General features: G+C 34.1%; 2 protein-coding genes across 7 annotated transcripts in view; both read right to left on the bottom strand.

The window, feature by feature from the left end:
* The window catches only part of Atp11b (ATPase phospholipid transporting 11B (putative)), a 114,817-nt gene that overhangs the window by 16,553 nt on the left and 72,263 nt on the right, over window positions 1–26,001 (bottom strand). For all 6 annotated transcript variants that reach the window (XM_046466842.2, XM_046466841.2, XM_058586208.1 and 3 more), the window contains 6 exons: window positions 25,814–25,873; window positions 23,653–23,780; window positions 22,437–22,575; window positions 4,158–4,223; window positions 3,547–3,650; window positions 2,801–2,966 (listed from right to left, as the gene is read on the bottom strand). In XM_046466842.2, the coding sequence (XP_046322798.1) occupies window positions 2,801–2,966; window positions 3,547–3,650; window positions 4,158–4,223; window positions 22,437–22,575; window positions 23,653–23,780; window positions 25,814–25,873 (663 nt within the window). The remainder of the gene's footprint in view (window positions 1–2,800; window positions 2,967–3,546; window positions 3,651–4,157; window positions 4,224–22,436; window positions 22,576–23,652; window positions 23,781–25,813; window positions 25,874–26,001) is intronic.
* On the bottom strand, window positions 11,854–14,141 carry LOC124108366 (septin-7). The gene has a single exon (XM_046466844.2). It carries the CDS (start codon window positions 14,075–14,077, stop codon window positions 12,821–12,823), a length of 1,257 nt encoding a protein of 418 aa, XP_046322800.1. The 5' UTR covers window positions 14,078–14,141; the 3' UTR covers window positions 11,854–12,820.

Below are 26,001 nucleotides of genomic sequence, written 5' to 3'. Positions count from 1 at the left end.
TGGAAGTGGAGGTTTTTTTCTTGAAAGAGACTGCCTAGAACATCTGGGTAAGTCATTTGGAAATGAATTTAGTGAGCCAAAAAGGGAGAATATACTGGCTTTCACATACAGATTCAGTTATTGATTTGATGCTCATTCCCTTTAACTTATGTTAAGAACCAAAATACACATAAGCACTTTTAACCTTTTTCTTGTGAAGGGCCTACCTTAAGGTACCAAATATTTCCTATGTAATCCTTTGGAAAGAGGCTATAGAAAAGGTAATAGATTCTAATATTATCACTTTCATATCAATTAAGAAATCTCTATGAAAAACACAACTAAAGTTTATAAATGCTCTGTCTACCACAGCATTTCAAAGGATAAATGTAGATAAATCTGATCAATTTACTTTTATAAAGAATTACATTTTTAAGTGATATTATTCATACATTTTCATTAAATATAACTTCATATAGGCCAAGGGGGAAGAAAATTGTTCTAAAAATCTAGGAAAGTATCATAGACAATGTATTAAAAATAATACTCTTTAACTATAAATGAAAAGTTTAGAAATAGTAAATTTACAAATCTGAAGTTTAAGCCAGGTACAGTGTTGCATGCCTGCAATCCCAGCAGCCCTGGAGGCTAAGGGAGTTTTGTGAGTTCAAAGCCAGCCTTAGCAATTTAGTGAGGCCCTAAGCAACTCAGTGAGACCCTGTCTTTAAATAAAATATAAAAAAGGGCTGGGGGAGGCTGGGACTGGGACTTAGTGGTATAGCGCTCACCTAGCACGTGGGAGGCGCTGGGTTCGATCCTCAGCACCACATAAAAAATGAATAAATAAAATAAAGATATTGTGTCCAACTACAATTAAAAATATTAAAAAAAAAAAAAGGGAGTTGGGGACATGACTCAGTGGTTAAATACCCTGGGTTCAATCCCCACTACCAAAAAAAAAAAAAAAAAAAAAAAAAAGCAAAACAAACAAACAAAAAAACAAAAACAAACAAAACACCCCAAAATCAAAACCCAAAAACCCAAGTTTAGAAATAGTAAGACAGATAAACAGACAAACCTGTCTGTAATGGATTTAAGTAATATATTGCAGAGTGGAAAAGTCTGTCCATATTGATATAAATATATGCACAGGCAGATAGTAATCAATTATGCTGATTTTTCAGTCCCATTTAGAGATCAATATTATAGATATATTCTCACTTCCTCACACTTAAAATGACAACTTTTAAAAAAATTTTGGACCAACAGGCACAGTGATGACAGATGCGTATATTCATTCTTTCTTACAAAAATCACATGAGGTAATAATAATAATAATTAATATTTTACAATTTTTTTTTTTTAGTTGTAGTTGGACACAATACCTTTATTTTATTTATTTTTACGTGGTGCTGAGGATGGAACCCAGTGCCTCACATGTGCTGGCCAAACACTCTACTGCTGAGCCACAACCCTAGCCCCTCATAAGGTAATAATTATTATTGTGATTTTTATAGAGAAGGAAATTGAGGCCTAAGAAAATGACTTAATCAAGGACATACAGCTATCTTATAAATGGCTGAAACAGCATTTGAATTCTAATCCAAATAAGATAGTATTTGTATTAAACTACCAAAGTAAAAAAAAAAAAAAAAAACCAAAACAAAAAACTACCGAAGTAAATAAATTAAAACCAATGTACTATTTAGAAATCATAATTTAAATCACTAAATACTTAGCACTTTTTCTGTTTGTAAGATGAATACACATTTTCAAAATCTTAATAAAATTTGCTTGGCATGAAACAAAAATAATGTTGAAAAAATATCAATCTGGCTTGGACTAAATGATTAAGGAACTCAAGCTCTTTTTTTTTTCCCCGCAGTGCAGGGGATTGAACCCACAGGGTCCCTCTACCACTGAGATCTCTACCCCTAGTCCTTTTTATTTTTTTTAATTTTCAAACAGGGTCTTGCCAAGTTACAGAAGATGGCCTCAAACATGTCATCTTCCTGCCTCAGTCTTCCAAGTAGCTGGGATTACAGATGCATACACTGTACCTGGCTTAAATTCAGCTTTTAACAAGGCATAAAAGGAAATGAAAATATATTCTATACCAATTAAACATACAAAAAAGGCACATTCAACTAAATATGTACCATTTCTTGGACATATACTATTTTTAAACATTTTTTCATTTAATCTTAACTAGAGTAGGAATGAAAAAAACATATCTATCATTTTACCATTGAGGAAACTAGAATTCAAAGTCATAATACTACTAAGTGGCAGAGCTGGGATTCAAATTGAGATCTATCAGGATCTAAACATCATATTCTTAAGCACTATGTAACATGCTGTTAATATTTGCTGTAATTAAATGTTTATTAATAAATATTTAGTGAAAGAATAAATTTAATAAAAATTAATTCTGCAAAAATTATTTAGGTTAAAGAATTTATTTCATATTCTTTTGTTAAAAACCATATAACATAAAAAATATTACTTGAATTCTAATGTTTCTAAGACAAGGCCATATATCTTAGATGTATCTGGAATAATTTGATAATATTATTTAACACATTTCCTAATATTATGTGAATAAAACTTGAAAGTTTGATATTTAAATACCTGGAATTTTATTAATAACATGATATAATTTTAAATGACTTAAAAATATCACATTTAATAATGTTTATATTATAAAATACTTGATATAGGAATGAGTTATTTTCTATTTTATGACATAAGCAAATTATAATCATAGTTGTTTATAACTAAAGCTCCTAACTAAAAAGATATTGAAATAAAAAGTGCTTACCTGTGCCTTTTCAGTACTTGTAGGATGAAGCTGTCGGTCAAACACTTTCTTCACAACATCAAGAAAGAGACAAGTTACAACCATAAGGATTATGGCAAACCAAGCAGAACCACTTGATAGGAGCTGAATAAATACAAAGTACATATTCTGGGAACCTAAAAATGGCCTGAGAAGAAAGACAGTGGGCTTAATAAAAAAAACAACAACAACAACAAAAAAAAACTGAAAGATAACTTAATCAAGATATCATAGAAACATATCATATTTGAAAATAAACAACTACTGAGCCACATCCACAGCCCTAGTTTGTATTTTATTTCGAGACAGGGTCTCACTGAACTGCTAAGTCCCTGCTAAATTGCTAAGGGTAGCTTTGAACTCATGATCTGCCTGCCTCAGCCTCCTGAGCCGCTGGGATTACAGGCATGCACACCACGGCACATGGCTGAAAATAAACAATTTTAAGAGTACTCTGGGAAGAGGATTACAGACAAACAAAATGCATAGAGTATCCTTCTATGATACTAAATAAAAGTTGATGATTAGCTAAATCCAAATTTTTTGCCTAACTTCTAAAGTTTTTGCTTAGTAAATAGATCAAAGGCACAAAAGGCAAACAATATAAACTGAAAGAAGTGAACTTATTGCTAGGATGGGGTTCAAAACTATTCTGAGCAGAATTTATTCATGATATAACCCATAACTATATTTATTATAGTTGAATAGATATAATTAAAGTCACTCACCAGAGAATCCCACCATAAAACAAAGAAAATACAAAATAAAATATAATAGATCCCCAAGTAACAAGATGGTTGATCCAAGTCCAAAAATGAGTTTCCAAAGCCATCTAAAAAAAATTTGAAAAGTCTTAGAAATGTAAAATAATAAAACATTATTCTCTTAGATAAAACTCAAGGATAAAGCACATTAAGTATTTAAAAGTCTCACCGCACAGTCTCACAGAATATAAGTATTAATGAAAGGCTGCTAGTAGAAAGTTACATAATTTCAAGTTTATTATTTTGCCTCTGGGAAAGCAGCACTGAAATTTCATGTGATGATTCTATCTCAACTCCATAGCCTAAAACAACTGTGTGTTTTGTATATGTACAGAGCTGTAGAATTTCAGTGACTATTATGAATTATGACAATATGATCATAAAAATAGGCTGAAGTTTTCCGAAAACTTCAGATAAAAAATTTAAATACTAAAATAGCAATCAGTGAAATTATCCACTGTTGAATAAGGAAAACATCTACTGATAGTGGGGGGGGGGGAGGAGAAAAAAAGAATATTCAATTGCTAATTATACAGGCACAAAATGTATCTATGTTTCTAATTCCAGTATCATACCTTTACTGTGACTGTAATAACCATGACTGTGAAGACCAAAGTGCCAAAAGTCCAGTTTCCAAACATCTGAACAGAAAGAATAACATGGTGTTAATCAGAGAAGTAAGGTAAAAGGTAATTTCATTCTTTATTCAAAATCATTTGAACTATGTTAAGTCAGTTACATATAAAATTGGCTCATTAATAAAGTTTAAAGAATACAACAACAAATTTTGGCGAAGATGTGGGGAAAAAGGTACATTCATACATTGCTGGTGAGATAGCAAATTGATGCAACCACTCTGGAAAGCAGTTTGGAGATTCCTCAAAAAACTAGGAATAGAACCACCATTTGACCCAGCTATCCCACTCCTTAGTATATATCCAAAAGATTTAAAATCAGCATACTGGAGTGATGCAGCCACATTAATGTCTATAGCAGCTCAATTCACAACAGCTAAGCTATGAAACCAACCTAGGTGCCTTTCAACAGATGAATGACAAAAGAAAATGTGGTTTCTATATACAATAAAATATTCTCAGCCATAAAGAAGAATGACTTTATGACATTCGCTGGTATTTGGATGGATCTGGAGATTTTCATGCTAATTAATTTTTTAAAGCCAATCCCCAAAAGCCAAAGGTCAAATATTCTCTGATATGTGGATGCTAACTCACAACAAGGGCGAGGTGTGAGGGGAGGAATAGAAGTTCAGTATCTTAGACAAAGAGGAATAAAGGAAAAGGATGGGGATAGGAAAAGGTAAAACAGTGGAAATAATTTGATATAATTTTCCTATGTACATATATGAATAGATCATAGTGAATCCCACCATTGTGTACATCTACAAGAATGGGTCCTAATTAGAGTATGATGTGTTCCTTGCTCACAAAATTATATAAAAATGGATTTTGCTTACATAATTATATAAAAACGGATTCTACTATGATGTATAACTAAAAAGAACCAATAAAAAATAAATAGATAGGGGCTGGGGTTGTGGCTCAGTGGTAGAGCGCTCGCTTGGCACCGGTGAGGCCCTGGGTTCGATCCTTAGCACCACATAAAAATAAATAAATAAAATCAAGGTATTGTGCCCAACTACAACTAAAAAATAAATATTATATTGAAAAAATTAAAAAAACAAATATATAGATAAAAATATGAGAACCACCATAATAAAGTATTATTATGTTTATTATTATCATGTGCAATGATCCTTTGGATAATATCATCAGAATGAAAAACCAATATGGGCTTAACAGTTGTGTGGCACATGTTATTTTTAGAATGATACAGCTGTTGGTGACTGTTTTATTCCTACCATGTTGTAAAAATAAGAAAACTCTGTTCTACCACAATTATTTTCTGGGAACTTTCTAAATGGAAAAGACAGCAGATCACTTTGCCACAGTATTTCTGGATACAACATAAGCAGGGCAGGAAAAAAAGAAATTTAAACTTAAAACCAATATCTGAAAGAAAAGATAATGGCCAATGGAATTAATCTTCAAAAGATTCCATGTGAAAATGCAGTTAATGCCATTGAGAAAGTATTTATTGCCTGAACTTTAGTCCTAGTTATAGCTAAAACTGACTAAAGTTCATTAAACACGCAGAATCCCTAAAGAATATCAGAAACACGGATAAGAATATAACCAGAAGTTTATGTTAATTTCATTTACAAAGTAGTCACAATCTTAACATTAGTTTAATAATTTGCTTAAAAGGTCTTGTTTTTAATAAAAACCCATAGATTTCTAATAATTAGCATTTACTTATATTACTTCATTGTATCTCACATCATTTGTAAATGATAAATCTCACAGGTTTCTATAAGAATTAGGGTTTGCAAAAAGGACAAGGAATCTGGTATGTATTAAATAATAAATAACAGTTATCATTATTAACAATGAAACATCACTTAACATTCCCTTATTTGAGAGTGATTTGGAAGTGTGTCATGATACAAAGAATGGAAAACTTATATTGAACCTCTGCTTACTTTCCTACTTTTATCACCTCTAAAATAATGACCCAGAAATACAGAAAATTAGCGGATTTCAATTCAGTTCCTGGAGGAGTGCTGGTCTCCTCTTCCAGGGCTTTAGGGACAGATACTTGGTTGCAGCCAGGAGACCCAGGCCTGGAAATGGTAAAAACTATGTATCTATTTGTCAGTATCTAGTTTTACTGGGTTTAGATTGAAAGCATTTTATGTGGTATCTTACTTAGAAGCAGAAGAAGATTCAGGGTTTCCTCTTGCATAAGCCTCATTTGAGGTTCTAGAAAGGGCCACAGAAACACATTCATGTGGATTTTTTTTTGTAAGCTCCCCAAAAGTAATGTATTTAACTGTAATCTATCAGTTAAGACTGCAGTTTCTTTCTATTCTGACATCACTGGTTGGTGATGGACCTGCAGAGGTCATTTTAGGGATGTGGCTAAGGAGAAGTGAGCTGAACTTATATTTGCTTTGCATAAATGAGACATATTTGGGTCAAAATCACTTTCCAGTGTACTCAGGTCTGTATTCATAACTGTATGCTTTCTTCTTCTTCTTTTTTAAAAAATATTTTTATTTTTTAGTTGTAATTGGACACAATACCTTTATTTTATTTATTTATTTTTACATGTGCTGAGGATTGAACTCAGGGCCTCACACATGCTAGGCGAGCGCTCTACTGCTGAGCTGCACCCCCCCCCCCCCTTTAAAATAGAGCCTGAATTTCAGGAAATTAGGAGACAGAGTTACTCAGAATATTTTCTATCCTAATCTGTTAACTTTCTGGGTCACTTCTCAGATGGGAGAGATGAATGCACCTTCTACACAGATAAAGAACTGGTGGCCCACAACCAAGCCCTATGCCACTGCTCTACTTTAGACCAAGTTGCTCTCAATTGGGGGTGATTGTGCCTCTCAGGGGACTTTTGGCTGGATATAGAGTCATTTTTGCTTGTTATAACTAGAGGTGTGTATATGTGTGTGTGTGCTATTGGTGTCCAGTGAGCAGAAGTAGAGGCTTGCTGCTAAACATCCTTTAATTCACAGATTGAGCTCTCAAAGCAAAAAGTTATCTAGCTCAAAATACCAACAGTTTAGAGGGAGAGAAACCCTGATTCTGAGGGTGGGAAGAAAGACTAAAAAAAAAAAAAAAACAGTAAAAAATATAAGGAAGCCAAAGAAAGTTACAGATGTTGACAGAAGATAACATGGCCATAAGGAAGGCTTCATAAATTGTGCTGATGGTCAATTTCATTAGGTCTCAGACACGCTTTTAGATGCAGGAATGTAGAATTGGTGTTGACCATAAAGAAAAGTTTTGTTGGGAGTGCTAAAGTTCAATGCTCCAGTGGATAACATTCAGAGAAGCATAGGAGCCAGGAGTAGAAACAGTGAGAAAAGAGAACTTCTTCAAGTTTGCTCTAAATAGACATAGAAAACTGTAACCTAAGTAGAAGGTTGTGGGCCAAGCAGGTATGTCTTTTATTAGAAGATGGGAGAGCTTAGAACTTGTTTGTCAGTGTGTTTGATCCAAGAGGATGAAAGGCTGATGGTGAAGAAATGAGAGGGCAATTATAAGAGGAAAATAGTGGTTTAAGCAAGAGATGCTTTCACAAAAGGTGAAAGCTTCATCAGGTTTAACTTAATTACACTTGTATCTATATAAAAATTACTTTTCCAGAGTTAATCAGTTGTTCAGCTCCTGTACAAACTGTTTCTATTACAGACCCATTATAATAAATGATAGATTGTAGTCTATGAGACAGTCTACTTTTCTATTTTCCTCTAAGATACAGCTATGTCTAATTTCCTATTAGGTGCCTGGAGTGCTTTAAGTATTTCTCATGAATAAATGAGCATACCAGGAAATTCTATAATGAACTAGACAATCAAAGGTATTTTTATAATATAATCTTTTATTTAAGAGCCTGTATTTACTCATCATAAGAATTAAACTGTGTATATTTTCTTGAAAGACCTGATCGGTAATTACAGTAGTTAAATCATTTGAGTTGAAATAAAGCATTTTGCAGCAGGACACAGTTGCCAGAGAGTTCATTTCTAGTCTTAATAGAGCTCTTACCATTTGATAGTTAGGTTTTAGCAGCTGATGACATACATAGCACGTAAGATAAATTAATTAAGGATAAGAAATAGGGAGAAATCATTAGAAATTAAAGAAAATAACAGTAAACATTACATAAAGTTTTATTTTCCTCTTTCCCTAAAAACAACTTGAAATTTCATTTTCTCAGTCTACTGTATAGCTCATTATTTACCTCCAACTAATCTGGCAAATGATCAGTACCTATCTGCATTGATGAAGGAGTGAAGAATTTAATCCTTTGTTAAATTTTTAAAATGATGGAATAGTGTATAATATACTATTTAGGATGGCATCCAAGGTCTGACAATTCCAAAATCTCTACTAGAGAAGTCTAAGTGGAATAACACTGCTCTAATAGCATTTTACTTTTACCCTCTCATCCTATATATTTTTGAATTTTAATTATTTTAGTTTTTTTTAAACTGGGTACACTTTCATCAAGAAGGGAAAAATCATTAATAGTAGAAACTTTCTTCTGAGTTCCTATATATTTTGGTAAAACACACACAACAAATGAAACCCCTTATTTGGAGAGGATCTCATTTTAAAAAGTAGCTAGCGAGTTTATAATTTTCATGTCTGACCAACAAGAATGACTGTAGTAGATATCAAGCTTTGGATGTATCTTTATTCCCCATTTTTTTTTTCTGAAGCCTTTGGTTGAAACTACCAGAGAAGCAGAATGTAATCAAGCGTTGGGATGGGAATTCGGCTACTTCTGAGACTGTTCTGATATTTTCCTCCCTGTATCATCTTAGTTTTCTATTCTCACCATGTGACTATTCCCTCCTTCCTGTTCCTTCACTATAATATCCCTACCCATCTCATACACTCTTATGGTAGCCATGATACCTTTTTCATGGCATGTAGTTGAAGTAAGTTTAATTGGAGAGGAACTCTCAATCTAGCTTGTTTCTCTCACATATTCCTATTACTTTCTTTTCCGTATTTATAATCTCACATAGCATTTTTCCTTATCTATAATTTTACAAAGCTTCTTCCTGAAGGAAGTTTCTTGCTAAGATCACAGAATGACTATATTAACTATTTCCAAAAATGTTGTGTACGACAGCAACATTGTTAGAATAAGCATGTCCCAGATAACACATTCTGCATGGGTCAATGAAGGAAATAAACTTATCCTTTATAAAAAATATAGTCATTAATTTTTAGTCACCTAACTTACTGTATACTTTAGCTTTAAAAAAATTAATTTCACAGATAGTTAAACTCATAGAAACAGAAGACAGAATAGTGATTTTCAAAGATTAGGGGAAGGGGAGAGGAGACAGGAAAATGGGGAGTAGCTGTTCAATAAGTACAAAGTTTTAGCTCTAGACCTCTGCTGTAAAATAAAGTGAATATACTTAACATCATTGAACTGCACATTTACAAGTAGTATGGTAAAAAAGTGCCAAATTATATATTTTAAATTATTTGTCAATTATAGCTTTACTAAGGCATAAATTATAAAGCTGTTTTTTGGTACCAGGATTGAACTCAGGGGTATTTGACCTCTGAGCCACATCCCCAGCCCTACTTTGTATTTTTTTGTTTAGACACAGGGTCTCACTGAGTTGCTTAGCACCTTGCCATTGCTGAAGCTGGCTCTGAACTTGGGATCTTCCTGTTTCAGTCCCCTGAGCTGCTGGGATTATAAATATGTACCACCATGCTGGCTGTAAAGCTGTTTTAAAAGATAATTTCATAGAAGTCAGTTTTTCTAGATGCTATGTTGGGGATTTAAAAAAAAATTTAAATTATATGAAAATCTCTCTCAAGTAAGCTGGATTTAGTGGCATATACCTATAATCCCAACTACTGGGGAAACTGAGGCAAGAGGACCACAAGTTTGAGGCCAGCCTCAGCAACTTAGTAAGAACTTTTCTCAAGATAAAATAAAAAGGGATGTTAATTATAGGGGAAATGGAAGATGGGTGAGCAGAGGAAAGCTGCATTCCAAGTTGGCCATAGTGTAGACAAACACAGTGAATGGTGAAAGAGGGATTTCACTAAAATTTAATAAAAGTGGCTTAAGTACTCAGAAATTTGGGTGCCATAAACAAAGAAGAAAGAATACATGGAGCCCATCTGATGGCTCCACAGACACTGCTTGCATGGATTCATCAGAGAGAGTTGGAGAACAGTTTTGGTATGAAAAAACCTGAGATAAAAAATGCTGCCTAATCTTAGCTGATCCAGAGATTACATTGCACACTGGTGCTGGAAAAGCATGTTCTGAAACTCAACTGGCTATGGAGAGCTGAGGCAGGAGCTATCTTGGGGCGAACATACCATTGTGATGACTGTGGGACCCAAGACATCAGGAAAAAAAAATCCCCAAAAAACAACAAAAAACAATGCACAACCACAATATTCTAGCAGGTGCTTATTGAGGGACCTAAGCTGGGCCTGGTGGGATATGAGTGAAAAAGGTAGAAGACTTTACCCAGGGGCATTTGAGTTAGAAGGGGAAGGGGAGCCTGACTCACTTCTCTTTTGTGTCTGGTGGCTCATGTGATCAGCTGAAATAGCCCAGAGTGGGTGGGGATGGGGTGGGTTAAACACTCAGGGACTAAGACTGGCAAGGCTGTGCCTGTGGGCTGCAGTGAGTGAAGAATCAGCCCTTCTGCCCCATGACTGGAATTCTTGGGAGTCTCCAAGGAAGCAGTCCTGCATAAGAGATCCACTATGGTCTAGCCTTAGGGGAGGGTCAATCTAGTCTCTCCAAAGAAGGCATCACCCCACAAAGCCCCTGAGGCTTGATTAGATGCTCTCCCACCTGCTAGAGCTCCCCTTGTGGAACACTGCAGAAGCTGTATCCTGGGAGTGCACTGGTCTTAATGGATAAAATGACAAATGACAGTATGTCCTAACCCATCCCACCTCATACTGGTGAGAAGGGAAGCGAATCTTATATCAAATGGCTTGATGCCACTCCAATTGGCAGCTCAGAGTACAACACAAAAACAGGAAGGGGTCAATAGCCCCACCCTGCTTGCTCTATCAAAACATAAATCAAGAAGAATTAGAAAAAAGACTTGGACATAGACAGTGACCACTCAAATCTAGTTAACTACTTTGACCATCTTAAAGAAGATAAGAAGATGGTTCCTTCATTCTTCATTAAGATTTTGGATTTTTAAATTTCATTTAAAATTTTTTTCTGTGTGTGTGTGTGTGTGTGTGAGAGAGAGAGAGAGAGAGAGAGAGAGAGAGAATGTGTGTGCATGGTGCATGTGAATTCTGACTGTGCTGATTGGTTCAGGGACATATATACATACACCCATTTGTTTCTTTTTTCTTTCAGTTTTAGAATTGTTTAAAATGAATTATTTTTCCTAGCATTGTCTTTTGATGGTTAAGGTTTTATAGATTATATAGTTTTGTTTGTATTATTTTCATTTGTTTATTTCTATAAGTTTCTCTTTCTCTCTTAATCTTCTGCTAACAGCTATATTCTATTGTTTTCTCTCCCTCTCTCCCAATATGTTGCTTCTTCTTTTTTTTTTTTTTTTTTTTTTTTTTTTTTTTTTTTTTACATCACAACATTGTTTATTATGTGAATTTTTTACAATACAACAAAAAATACAGAAATGCAATATATGGAATACAGCTAGATGCAGAATGGTGACTTTTTTTTTCTCTTTAAGAGGACATGATGCCCATTTCTAATAAAATAAAGAGACTGCATATAGGTAGAAACAGGTTGGTCGTTAGCTTCACAATTTGCCTAGAAATGATCTATAAATGCATTTTCCCCCTGCTACTTACCATAAAATGTAAAAAGGGAGTTAAAGGAAAGTTTCCTTGTTGGTTCCTACCATATGAAAGATGCTATATTCTATTTTAGCAGGGCAAATATATGGAAAATAACTAAATTAAATGTTATTACAAAAATGAAGCAGTAATGAGATTCTGGCTAAAGAGGGCACTAAATGAGAATAATACATATTTAAAGAATCCAAAACAAACAAAAAAGAGGTTGTTATAAAAAAGCTCTAGGTGCACTGTAAGCATATAGGTTTTTTTTTTTCCATGTGTACTTTTAAACAATGGAAGTGTCAAAAAATAGGGTCAACTGTGTTAGACTAAATTACATTATTGTATAGGCTGCACTGAATGGAACCTTTGTATTATAATTATCATAGAGAAGCATAGTTTGCATCAAATTATGGCAATTTATCCTCGATGAAAACCTTCCAGAGTCCTTTTATTTTGGAATATCCTGTAAACAATCAAACCACCAGAACATGATTGTACAACAGTAAAATGTTCTCTTGCATTAAATTGAAGATATCTTTTTAATAAAAATTAAAAAGAAAAAAGAAAAAAAAAAGAAAATGTAGAAAGGTACTTAGAGCTGTTACTTTCTAAGTACATAACACCCTAGACAATTCAAGGCATCTTAATCTCCATCAAGAACAACAACAAAAAAATAATTTTTGTCATGCTGTTAAATCCATCATTATGGATAAAACTGGTGCAAATTGGTCAAACGGATCCAACAAACACTGATGTCCAAGCTGGCATATTGGCAACTAATACATAACTGGTGGTCAATAGAGAGTTTAAAAGATCTTCCCTTTCTTCTTGTTCTTTTCCAAGGTCCTCGAAGAGTTCTGTTGTTCTAAAATACGTTGTTGAGCTTCCCAGTTTGCTTTCTCCTCCTCAAACTGACGACGTTTTTCTTCTAATTCCTTATGCTGGGCTTCCAAATTCTTTTTCATTTGCTCATGGCGTCGCTGCAGCTCAGCTTCAGAGTCCTTCAATTTTTGAACTTTTTCTTTGACCTTCATTTCAAACACCTGCTCCATCTCCATTTCCATCTTCTTCATCTTGGCTACATGCTCCCTCCTTTCTTCTTCCATTTGTGCCAGAGGGCTCTTTGTAAGCTGCCCTTTATTCTTATTGTTATCAACTCCATTGTAAGTCACAGCTGCCAGTTTTCTGCTTCTGTAGTTCTCATAGTGTACATTATTAGTAACATCTTTCAAGTCCTGCATGTGTGTTCTTATCAACATATTTCTTAGAATTGTAAAATCACAATGTTCACCATTTTCAACTTCAGCCACACCCCAAGGATACTGCCTTCCTCTGACCCTTTTGCCATTAACTTCAATGATAGTATTACTACCTACCACAGCAAGAGGTAAACGGTCCTTTATCTTTTTAACCAGCTTATTTTCTTCTTCATCATCTGTTTCTGGAAATTCATATATTTTAATTTTATGTTCTTGAATTTCTTTCATTATCTGTTTTTTAAACTGTTGGCATTCCTCAGGTGTGAGTGTGTCTGCTTTGGCAATAAGTGGGATGATATTCACTTTTTCATGCAAACGCTTCATAAACTCAATGTCCAATGGTTTAAGTCCATGTCCTGAAGGAGCAACGAAGTATAAACAACACTGCACTCTGTTATCAGGCATCTGACGTCTGTTCACTCGAGATTCTGCATTTAGGTAATCCTCAAATTTACTATCAATGTAGTCAATAACAGGCTGCCAACAATTGCTATTATCCACTGCATCTCCAAATCCTGGGGTATCAACTATTGTGAGAAGCAACTGGACACCACCTTCTTTGATTAAAACTTTGGATTGTTCCACCTGCACAGTCTTTTTTATTCTATGGGAAGGACCTGGATACTCTGGAGAATACAAATCTGTGAGGAATAATGAGTTGATCAATGTTGATTTTCCCAGTCCAGATTCACCTACTACCATAAGTGTGAATTCAAACCCTCTCTTCACTGATTTTCTATAAACTTGATTTGGGAGATTGGCAAATCCCACGTAGCCTTCAAGGTTCTTCGGTTGAGCTACCATGGTGCTGCTGTTGACGCTCCTCTCCTCAGCAGCAACGGATCTCGCACTACCAATATGTTGCTTCTTCTATATTTTCCCCTCCTTCCATAGAAACACCACCTGCTACATCTCTTCTACATTCTCTCTATTCTCTTTTTAATATATATATTTTTTAGTTATTGATGGACCTTTATTTAATTTATTTATTTATATGCGGTGCTGGGAATCAAAACCAGTGCCTCATACACACTGGGGGGGCAGTGGTACTGGGGATTGAACTTGGGGGCACTTGACTACTGAGCCATATCCCCAGCCCTATTTTGCATTTTATTTAGAGACAGGGTCTCATGGGTTGCTTAGTGCCTTGCTAAATTGCCAAGGCTGGCTCTGAACTTGCGATCCTCCTGCCTATACCTACCGAGCTGCTGGGATTATAGGCCTGCGCCAAGGCGCCTAGTCCTTTCTGTTCACTTTTTGAAATTGTAAACTTGTAAAAATTCCGAATGCATTTCTCTCCTAATTGACTGTATTTTTACCATCTTTCAAAACTAATTGGTTTATACAACTCCTGCCCCCAACATCAAGGCTAAGACAATCATTACTGCTGTGGGTGATATAGTTGACACCTGCTATTTGCATTAAAGCTAGATCTAGTTCATGGTAATTATTTTTATTGTTGACAACTGCTGAACCAACCATTCTTGTTTATTGGTTACCACTAATAAATTAATGTTGACGATGGAATAGTAAAAATTGGGTATTTAACTTTAATGCTGTGTATTCTTTGTAATGGTTATTACTATAGATTATTTTGCCCCATTCTGTGAGGTGCTGGAAAACTACAGGGACACTAAAAGTTCACAAGTTAGAAACTCTGCTGCTGAACTAAACATTCCTTGACACTATTCCAACTCAAAGAAGTGAGGACACAAAGTCCCAAACTAATAAGGACCTAAGGAGAAACAATCAGAGAGAGAACTCAATTCCTACCCTTTGGCATCTACTCATACATCAAAAGAAGAGAGAAGTCCCAGAACAGATGAATTATTTACACACAAAAGGATGAGCAAAAAAAGGGGTAGGGGAATCCACCTCAGTTGATATGCAAGACTTCTAAAAATGTGAGAAAACAGGCAAATAAAATCTTTCCCCAAATACCATAACTCCCCAACAAAGGATCCTACTGATAGTGAAGTAGATGAAAACCCAGAGAAAGATTATAAAAAAAATGATTTAAAATGTTCAATGAATGGCCATACTACCAAAAGTACCATACAGATTCAATGCAATTTTCCTAAAAATTCCAATGAAGTTCTTCATAGAAATAGAAAAAGCAGTCATGAATTCATCTGGAAAAATAAGAGGCCCACAATAGCCAAAGCAATCCTTAGTGAGAAAAGTGAAGTAAGAGGCATTACAATCTCAGACCTTAAATTATACTATAGAGGGGGCTAAGGTCATGACTCAGTGGTAGAGCACTTGCCTAGCATGTGTGAAGCACTGAGTTCGATTCTCAGCACCACATATAAATAAATAAAATAAATGTCCACTGACGACTAAAATATATATACTTTATATTATAGAGTTATCATAACAAATACAGCATGGTATTGGCACTGAAATAGGCATGAAGACCAATGGAAAAGAAACGAAGACACAGAGACAAACCCAGATAAACACAGTTATCTCATACTAGACTAGGGCACCAAAAACATTCATTAAAGACAAATGGTGCTGGGAAAATTGGAAATCCATATGTAGTAGGATGAAATTTAATCTCCATCTCTCACCCTGCACAAAACTCAACTCAAAATGGATCAAAGACCTAGAAATTAGACCAGAAACCTGTACATCCTAGAAAATGTAGGCACAACATTCTGGCTTAGGAACTGACTTCCTCAAAAAGACTCCTAGAAGTGCAAGAAGTAAAATCAATAATCAATAAATGAAATGGCTTAAACTAAAAAGCTTCTTCCCAGCAAAGGAAACAATCAAGATGTAAAGAGATCCTACAGAATAGGAGAAAATTTTTGCCACCTGCACCTCAGGTAGAGTATTAATTTCCATGATATATAAAGAACTAAAAAGATTTAACAACAAAACCCCAAATAACTCAATCAATAAATGGGTAAAGGATCTGAACAGACAATTCTTAGAAGAAGAAATACAAATGGTCAAAAAAATTTATGAACAAAATGTTCAATATCTCTAGTAATTAGAGAAATGCAAATTAAAACTACATTGAGATTCTATCTCACTCTAGTCAGAATGGCAATTATCAAGAATTCAGGAAACAATAAAAATTGCTGAGGATGTGGGGAAAAGGGTATACTCATAGACAGCTGATGGGATTGCAAATTGGTGCATCCATTCTGGAAAGCAGTATGGAGATTCTTCAGAAAACTAGGAATAGAACCACCATTTTTGTCCCAATTATCTCACTCCTTGGTATATATCCAAAAGATTTAAAATCTGCATACTATAGTGACACAGGCATATCAATATTTATAGCAGCTCAATTCATAGTAGCTAAGCTATGAAACCAACCTAGGTGCCCTCAACAAATGAATGGATATAGAAAATGTGGTATATGTATACAATGGAGTATTACTCAGCCATAAAGATGAATGACTTTATGACATTTGCTGGTAAATAGATGGATCTGGAGACTATAATGCTAAGTGAAATAAGCCAGTCTCAAAAAGCCAAAGGTCAAATGTTTTTGCTGATATTTGGATACTAACCCACAATGGCAGGGAGGGGGGAAGAAGAGATATTCAGAAGTTTAGGCAAAAGGGAATGAAGGGAAGGGAGGGAGGGTAAGAAAAGGGAAGACAGTGGAATAAATCTGACATAATCTTCCTATGTACATATATGAGTACATCACAGTGAATCCCACCATTGTGTACATCCACAAGACTGGGGTCCTAATTAGAGTAAGATATGTTTCATGCTTGTATAATTATATCAAAATGAATTCTACTGTGATGTATAACTAAAAAGAACCAATAAAAATAAAATAAAATGTAAAAAAAAAGTTCAGTGAACTAAAAGAATATCTAAGGAAGGAATTAAGAAAGCAAATATAGGAGATGAAAGAGTACTTTATTAATAAAGACATAAAAATAGTGAAAAGAAACTAAGTAGAACTCTTAGATATGAAAGACACAATCAATCAAAAAACTCACTTGAAGGCATCAATAGATTGTGTAGTAAATAGAACCCCAGTCACTGAACACAGAACTTTAGGCCTTGAAGATAGGTTATATGATTTTGATTACACAGAATGCAATAAAGGGAACAAAATTACAGAACATGACCAGAATATACAATAACTATTGAACAACATTAAAAGACCAAATCTGAGAATCATTGGGATAGAAAAGAATATGGAGGGCTGGGGATGTGGCTCAAGCGGTAGCGCACTTGCCTGGCATGTGTGTGGCCCAGGTTGGATCCTCAGCACCACATACAAAAAATAAAGATGTTGTGTCTGCGGAAAACTAAAAAATAAATATTAAAATTCTCTCTCTCTCTCAAAAAAAATCTTTCTCTCTTTCTCTCTAAAAAAACCCAAAAAGAATATGGAGATACAAACTAAAGGCATAAAGAACATTTTCAATGAGATAGTTACAGAAAACTTTTCCTATCAGAAATGAGATAGACGTCCACAAAAAGAAGGGTTATAGGACCTCAAATAGATGTATTCAAATGAGAAGCTCATAAAGACATATCATAATAAAATGCCTAACAGAACATAAAAAAAGAACAATAAAAGCTGCAAGAGAGGAACATCATGTCACATTTAGAGGCAACCAATAAAGCCTACTTTTGATTTCTTGACTCAGACTCTAAAATCAAAGAGGGCCTGGAATGAGATATTCTAAACCCTAGAAGAAAACAAGCCAAGGTTAATATACCTAGCAAAGCTCAGATTTGAGGGGGAAATAAAAATTTTCCATGACAAGAATAAACTGAAAGAATTCATGAGCACCAAGGAAGCACTACAAGGAATACTCAAAGATAAACTGCACACAGAGAAACAAAAGAACAATTTCCAAAGCTCCCAAACACAGGAAGTTCAACAGAAGAATTCACTAAATAAGAATCCAGACTGGTCAAAATATAGCAAAAAAAAAAAAAAAAAAAAAAAAAAGGGAGGAAACCACAAACACATATCCATACTAATGCCAAATGTTAATGGTCTCAATTCCCCAGTTAAAAGACATGGATAACCAGAATGGATCAAAAAACATAATCCAACTATACTCTGTTCACAAGAGACTCATTTTAATAGGCAAAGACATCCAAAGGCTGAAAGTAAAAGGATGACAAAAATATTCCATGCATATGTTCAAGAAAAAAAGCAGGAGTAGCTATTTTCATATCTGACAAAGCATATTTCAAGCAAAAATTAATCAGAAGAGACAAAAAAATTCCACTACATCCTAGTAAAGGTAACAATCCAACAAGAAGATATAATGATAGTTAACACTTACTCCCCAAATGTAAATACTCAATTATATGGAGCAAATACTCCATGACATTTTGCCTAATGAAATAGAGCCATTAAATGTGGAGATTCCTTATTGGTTGACTGCTGTCTCTAGTTTATGTTAATTAAGATAAGCTGTGTGTAATGTATATATACCCCTCCTGTCCTACAATAAACGGCTCCCACTCCTGCTGTATCAATGTACACAAGTTGCTCGTCACCCCCGGGTTATTTTGCTGCAGCCGGACTGCGGCAATGGAAAACAGGAAGCATCAACATATGTGCACTGAACAATGAGACTTGTACTAGATACAACTCTAAACAGATTTTTAGCACAGATATAAAAGAGGGAGCTGGAGCTAAAGGACAGGGGTCTGTGGGTTCAAATAAGAACTAGTGATGAAGAGAGGAACTGAGGTAGAGAGGCAAAAGCAACCTAAAGAGGAAACATTAACAATGGTTTAGAACTAGAAAAGATAGCAAGGGGACTTTCACAGTTAAAAAGAAAATTTCTGGGAAAAGTAGATCAGCACAGGCCTTCTCTAGTGTAATGATTTGATAGTATAAATAGCAACTATTACTATTAAGACTTACCAAGTACTTGTATTAACTGCCACTGTGATTAATGTTTTATGTGTCACTTAATACAGAAAACTTGCAAGGTAGGGACACACCTCTTATTTTGACGGAGAGGAAACTAAATAATAATAATAATAATAAATAATAATAATAACATCAACAACAACTACTACTACTACAGGTGCCAGAATGTAAATCCTATTCTGAATAGTTCCAGTGTGTGTTTCTTTTCCATTATTTCTAGAGGCAGCAGTAAGTAGCAGATTAATTTTTATTAGTATATACACTACATGCATGATATAACTGGCAAGGTAAAGGGGGCATTAGGTTAATAATTGAAGGTTAATGATTTATAATTTGTGTTAAAAAACAAAAACAAATTAAGCAGGTGATGAGAGAAAAAACTTTTATACTAAAGACCAACAATTTATCCTGAATTAAGGTTCTATCTTTGTATAAAGAATGCTAAAAATTTAATTTTAAAAAGTCACTAAAGCTAGACATGATGGTGTGCACCTGTTGTTCCACCTACTCAGGAGACGGAGGCCGGAGGATCGCTTGGGCCTGGGAGTCTAAGATCAGCCTGGGTAAAATATAGTGGGACACTGTCTCTTAAAAAACAACAACAACAAAAAGCCACTAAAAAGTAGAAGCAAACTTAAATTCTCAAAGTAAGAGAATACTTGGGCCGGGGATATAGCTCAGTTGGTAGGGTGCTTGCCTCACATGTACAAGGCTTGAGGGTTCAATACCAAGCACCACAAAAAAAAAAAAAAAAAAAAAAAAAAAAAGGAAAAAAAGAATACTCACATAATGTAATAGAGTATTGTGTAGCTATGAAAAAAACTATAATAATATGAAAAATCACAGGTTAGAATGTTAAGAAATAAGGAGATGCAAATTATAATGATAATGAAAACTGCAAAAGTTACAAAACGAATGAAAGGAAATTTGTTAAAACAGACAAAATCTGTTTAAAAACAGAAGCAATAATATGTGGATAGAGGTATAACAGGCAATTTAGTTTCTTCTTTTTTTGGTGGTACTAAAGATTGAACCCAGAGCCTCACACATGTTAGGTAAGTGTTCTACCACTAAACTACAACCCTAGACCATGATTTACCTTCTTTATATTTTTTCCTATATTTTAAAAATATTTACCACAATGTGTACATATTTTTAAAACCAGGAAAAAAAAGTAGTAACTAGCAAAAAAGATCTCTTTAATTTTCTTTTCATTCAATGACTTCTGCCTTAATACTCCTTGACCTCTTCATCTGTCTGCTTCCACCTTACTATTTAATAGGAAGTGGGCACTCTCATGTATCTGTGCTCTATGGTTACTATACCCTGCAAAGGTGGCAAGGCTGAGTAGAAGGGCACCAGGCTAACAGTTGTTTTTACAAAGGTATTAAGGATCATGACTAAGCACACAGACTGAGTTAGAATTCTACTCTTATAATACTTATCTCTCTGAGGTTATAAATTTTCTAATATGTAAAAAAGTTAAAAAATAATTTTTTCTCATGCAGGATTATTATGATTTAATAAGCAAAAGCATGTAATATAATTGGCACAGAGGAAAATAAAAGATAATTATTACTTGGAAAGTGATGTACCCTTGTGTTACACAAAACACACTAGACTCATATTTTTATCCGAATCAGACTTAATATGTCCTCAAAAGTGCAGTGACAAAACATTTATGTTCCTACCCTGTAACCTAAAGAGATGAGCATGGATAAGGCCTCTATATATTTGAAAGCTATTTCCTTAATTGCACTAGCCTATATTGTTACTAGTGTACCTGCTCCATTTCTGTAGTCACTTAGAAGACTCTAAACTCATATCAAAGTATGTAAGTTACTCTTATATATAATTCAGAGCCTAGTATATTACCTGGGAATGTTTGGTCCTCAGTAATATGTTTGGTGAACAAATAAAACCTTACACTCTTTCAGTTGCAAAGATTGTATTTCTGTGTCTCCAAACATATTATGTAAGATCCAAGTGTTGCCAATTAAAAAGAAATAAAATGTTATAGATTGGATATGAAATGTCCCCCACAAAGCTTATGTGCTAAAGTATGAGCCCCAATGTTTCAAAGTTCAGAGGTGGGTCTTTTAGGCAAAGATTGGATCATGAGGGCTCTGAGAGATGAATGGACTCCTGGAAGGTGAGAAGGAAGTAGGTAAATAGAAAGGTTTATCTGCCTCTTTCTCTGCTTCCCAGCTGTCATATGCTGAGCAGCTTTCCTCTGTAATGTTCCACATTTCTGTCTAGAAGCCAGTGGACTATGAACTGAATCCTCTAAAAACAGTGAGCCATGATAAATCTTTCTGAATTGTTCATCAGGTATTTTGATCAGAGACACAAAGCTGACAGACACAACAAAGGAATCCAGTCTATTATAGTACCAACCACTGTCATTTCTGTTCTTCTAACCCACCTAAGCCAGAAAGAGAGGCCTAGTTCTGCCACAAGCGTCTCAACATAAGCACTCCAATCAAGGCACAGTGGAACGGTATACTGTTTAGTATTCTTTTTTAAATTTCATATTTCAGAAAAGTGGCCATATTAAATAGTAACTTAATGACATCCTTAGAACTGCCAGTGTGCACTGAAGAGTATGGTGGCACTCCATAAATAAACAATCAATTCATGCAATTAAAATCAAACAACCACTATTTCTCATCTGAAAAACAGAATTACACCCTTGTAATAGGATTACTGTAAGGATAATGGGCATGGGATATATACAGCACTTAGCACAAAAGTAAGTACCAAATAAATGATACCTGTTATTAGAATACAGTCCTGAGGTAAACAGCATGCAGGGGTATTAACATATATCTTTGTATAAACTAATTTTTGAACAGCAAAACAGTCTAGTAACTTGAGTCTCATTTTATTTACACTGTATTACAGTTATGTTTTCCTTAGAACTGCACACTGGCAGTTCTAAGGAATTCATTAATGTATGAAACTTAAGTGAAAAAAGTTAAAACCTTTTTATATTTGTATTTTAATTTAGTATCTGAAATTTTATAATAAGTTGAATTTATATTTTATTTTCCATGACAGAAAATTATAAAAAACTAAACCAAATGAAAATATTGATAAGCATTCTTTAAGGGGCTGGGGATGTGGCTCAAGCGGTAGCGCGCTCGCCTGGCATGGGTGCGACCCAGGTTCGATCTTCAGCACCACATACAAACAAAGATGTTGTGTCCGCCGAAAACTAAACAATAAATATTGAAATTAAAAAAAAAAAAAAAGCATTCTTTAAGACATTATATATTTTACCTGGCCATTTCCAAGCAGAGATATGTCTTTCCCCATTAGAAAATAGGATCCAAAGAAGAAAATAAAGGCATGAGTGAAACCCAGGATGGTCCAATAAAGAAATGTTTTAATGCTTAAGAGACTGTTTTTACTAATGTCCCTGTGAATTAAAAAAAGGAAAACATTAGGATTCATATTTTACCTACAGAATAATTATTATAATTTGATAATAAAAAACAAGGAGTTTTAATTTAAATTTTTTAGAAAATATTAGAAGAATAAATATGCTCAAATTGACAAACCACCAGTTCTAGTAATAGCATACATAGGGGTAACAGCTTATAGTTCACATAATGAAATTCATACATTTTCTCATTTGATAAAGAAATATATGCGCATTATGACTTCAGTTTAGTTGTGAAAAGCTGATTTATCTGTACTGCATTCTGTTGATATTCAACCAGTCTGACTATGTCTCCTTCAAGTGAGGTCATTTGAGTTGGCTTCTGCATTTTCAATAATAGTTATTATGGGGAAAAATAATCTGTGTTAATCTTGGGTTAAGCCCTGTGCTAGATAACCTGGGAAATCAAAGTAAGTTATTTTATATTTGGATAACTGGATACACCTCTGTAAATGGTACCTCCGTAGCCTCTCTATAATAAGAGTTTATGAAGGGAAGCTTCAGCTATCCCTGCCTGATTCCAGAGCTCTGGTGATAACTTGCTTCTAGAAAAGCAGGAATAAAGCAGAGAACAGGGATCAATATCGACTTGCATTTTGCATGGATTATCATTCATAAATTTGGCAAAAGTAAGACATAAATTAGTTCTTAAGGAATTCTAGAGACTAACAATTACTGAATAACTTGTCACACAAAGTAGAATATTAACTGGTTTACAACAGTTAAGTACAAATTACACAATCACACAAGGTATTAATGGAATGAAAGCATGCATTCTTAAAAACATAGGAAAAATTCAAAATTTCTCTTTGGTATTCAGCAACTATAAACCATAAAATAATCATGCTTAGTAAAATATTTTTATTTATTTATTTTTGTGGTGCTGGGGACTGAAGCCAGGGCCTCAATAGCTAAGCTCTACTACTCTCCAACCCCTTAGCAGACACTTCTACATATTTGCTTATTTTTTAGGTACGTGTTAAACTGCTAACTATTAAATACAATACTTGTAATCAGAAAACAATGGACACTTAAATGCTGGAAAATACTTACCGATAGAGGGTGGGCTTGTTCTGTAATACATGAGGGTCTATATGCTGTTCTAAAAGACTATATATCAGAATAGGAAGGGAAGTAAAACAAATATTGTATAAAGTCAGGTACACGCTGTCATACAGTGTCTAGAAAGAGAAATAAGAGGAAATTTTGACATTCTAAATTATGTATTCCTATTATATTTTTGTGTATAATCACAAATAACCATGTTAAAAAAGGATAAAACTACAGTTTTTTCAATTAAAACAAAATCTACTTTAATTATTATTATTATTTTTAGTTGTAGGTAGACACAATACCTTTATTTTATTTATTTATATGTGGTGTTGAGGATCGAACCCAGGGCCTCACACAATGCTAGGTGAGTGCTCTATTGCTGAGCCACAACGCCAGCCCTCCAATTAGTTTTTTAAATGGACATTAACATATAGTGTTCCTAGATTTAAATTCTGTGTAGAAACTGAAATATTTTGCTATGTCAGTTGTTTTTGGAATTATAGTGAACTGGATCTATATTTCAAGATTCTCCACAACTTGGTCACTGTGATAATAGTTTTAAACAATTCTATATGCATCCTAAGCTTCTTATTATCCCTTCGGTATGCTATACATATAGTTTTGCTTTCATAGCTCAGTCTCCCCATCTACATCCCTCACTCTCTCTAGGACAATAAATAAATAAGTCTCAATTTCTTCCATGAAACTTTTCACAGTGACACAAGTCCTTGCTGATAGTGTTCTTTAAAGAGTCACAGATGCCACTGTTGGTACTAAAAGCTTAGCACTGTGCCTATGCTTTTATATGTTGTTTCATTGCTATTAATACTGACTCCCAAGTTATACTGTAAACTCCCTGAACATGTAATCAAAAAAGGTCAGGTCCCTTTGTCATATGGTCTTATAGCATTCTTTATTTAATTCAGATAAACTGTTACTGACAATTAATGCCTACCTGAGTAGATATCTAAAATTTAGAGTTCAGCTTGTAAACAGAGTTGAAAATAGTAATTAAGGAGGAACGACACATGAAAAGAAAACCTAACAATTTAAGATAATTAAGTTCTTATTTTTTTCAATAAATTAGAATACATGTCTTGCTTAACTTGATAAAGTATGGTATGTGAAAAGGGTGCTCAATTAGTCAGAAGCAGTAGGTCTAAGTCATAGTTTAGTCATGAACTTAGCTATCTTATTTTGGGCAAATTACTTAATCTCTTTGAATTTCACTTTCCTTTTCTGTAACATAAAACAGTAAATCAGGAATGGCAAATATGAGACATGTGTACAACTAAAGACCCACTCTGTGCCCATTACAATCACTAATAAATTACAGCATTTTCCCTCTCTTAAACTCCAGAAACCTTTTTAACATAGCATTCTAGGTGTTTCTATCAATTATTTACATTAGCTTCTGTGGTAAAACCTGTATGTCATCCCTGGACTAAACCACTAAAGTTCATAAAAAATTGTGAGTCATTGAGCTTAGCAGCTCAACGGCAGAGTGCTTGCCTAATATGTGTGAGGCACTGGATTCAATGCTTGGCACCACATAAAAATGAAATAAATAAAATAAAGGCATGCTGTCCATCTACAACTCCACACACACACACACACACACACACACACAAAATTTTTAAAAATTGTGAGCCAAGAATTAAGATGAGGTGAACCTCTAAATAGTTATTTGGTGTGGCTTCATATGGATTCTGTAGAAATATCACAAAATAATTGAAACAAATTATCAAAATTTTCTCACAAGCTGTTAAAGAGTTAATATCAATTCTTTAAAAAGCATCTAGAATTTTAATATATTTTGTAATCAACATTTATCTCAAACTGAAAACTAGAATAAATAAAATTTATGAGTGATATGCTAATTGCTAATCAGAAAAGTTTTGTCTAGTTACTTACAGGAGTAAGAAAAATGAAAAAAAAGCATCATGAATTAAAATAAATTTTTGGTATCAACATTAGACTTTAGACTGAAAACCAGAATAAATATTATGCATGTTATGCTGACTAAGCATAATACTCAGAGAAGTTTGTATAGTTACCTGCAGGACTTAGAAAAATGAAAAAGTCCTTCTAGATATCTATCAAAATTTGAACACACTTATCTTATTCTAAAAGAACGAAACACAAGCTTCTATTTACTTACTTGTTGAGAAAACAAACAGTAGAACTGATATAAAAATTGGGGTGTGATAAAGCACACATTCTGAAAAAAAAAAAAAGATTAAATGGAAAACAATTAAAATATTTTGGACTAAAAGAGAAAAGAATTCCTAAATATGATAAAGGGTCCAGAAACACAATCTCAGTTAATATGGCAACCTGAGGATTTTT

This window comes from Marmota monax, unplaced genomic scaffold (assembly GCF_021218885.2).
Source record: "Marmota monax isolate L192 unplaced genomic scaffold, Marmota_monax_Labrador192_F-V1.1 WCK01_AAM20220418_F8-fsc00074, whole genome shotgun sequence".
Classification (NCBI taxonomy): Eukaryota; Metazoa; Chordata; class Mammalia; order Rodentia; family Sciuridae; genus Marmota; species Marmota monax.
The sequence above is the reverse complement of the archived record's forward strand: the minus strand, read 5'-3'. Positions and strand labels throughout refer to the sequence as shown.

Excerpts from the sequence above, each read along its gene's own strand:
- LOC124108366 (XM_046466844.2), bottom strand. The coding sequence starts at position 14,077 with ATGGTAGCTCAACCGAAGAACCTTGAAGGCTACGTGGGATTTGCCAAT.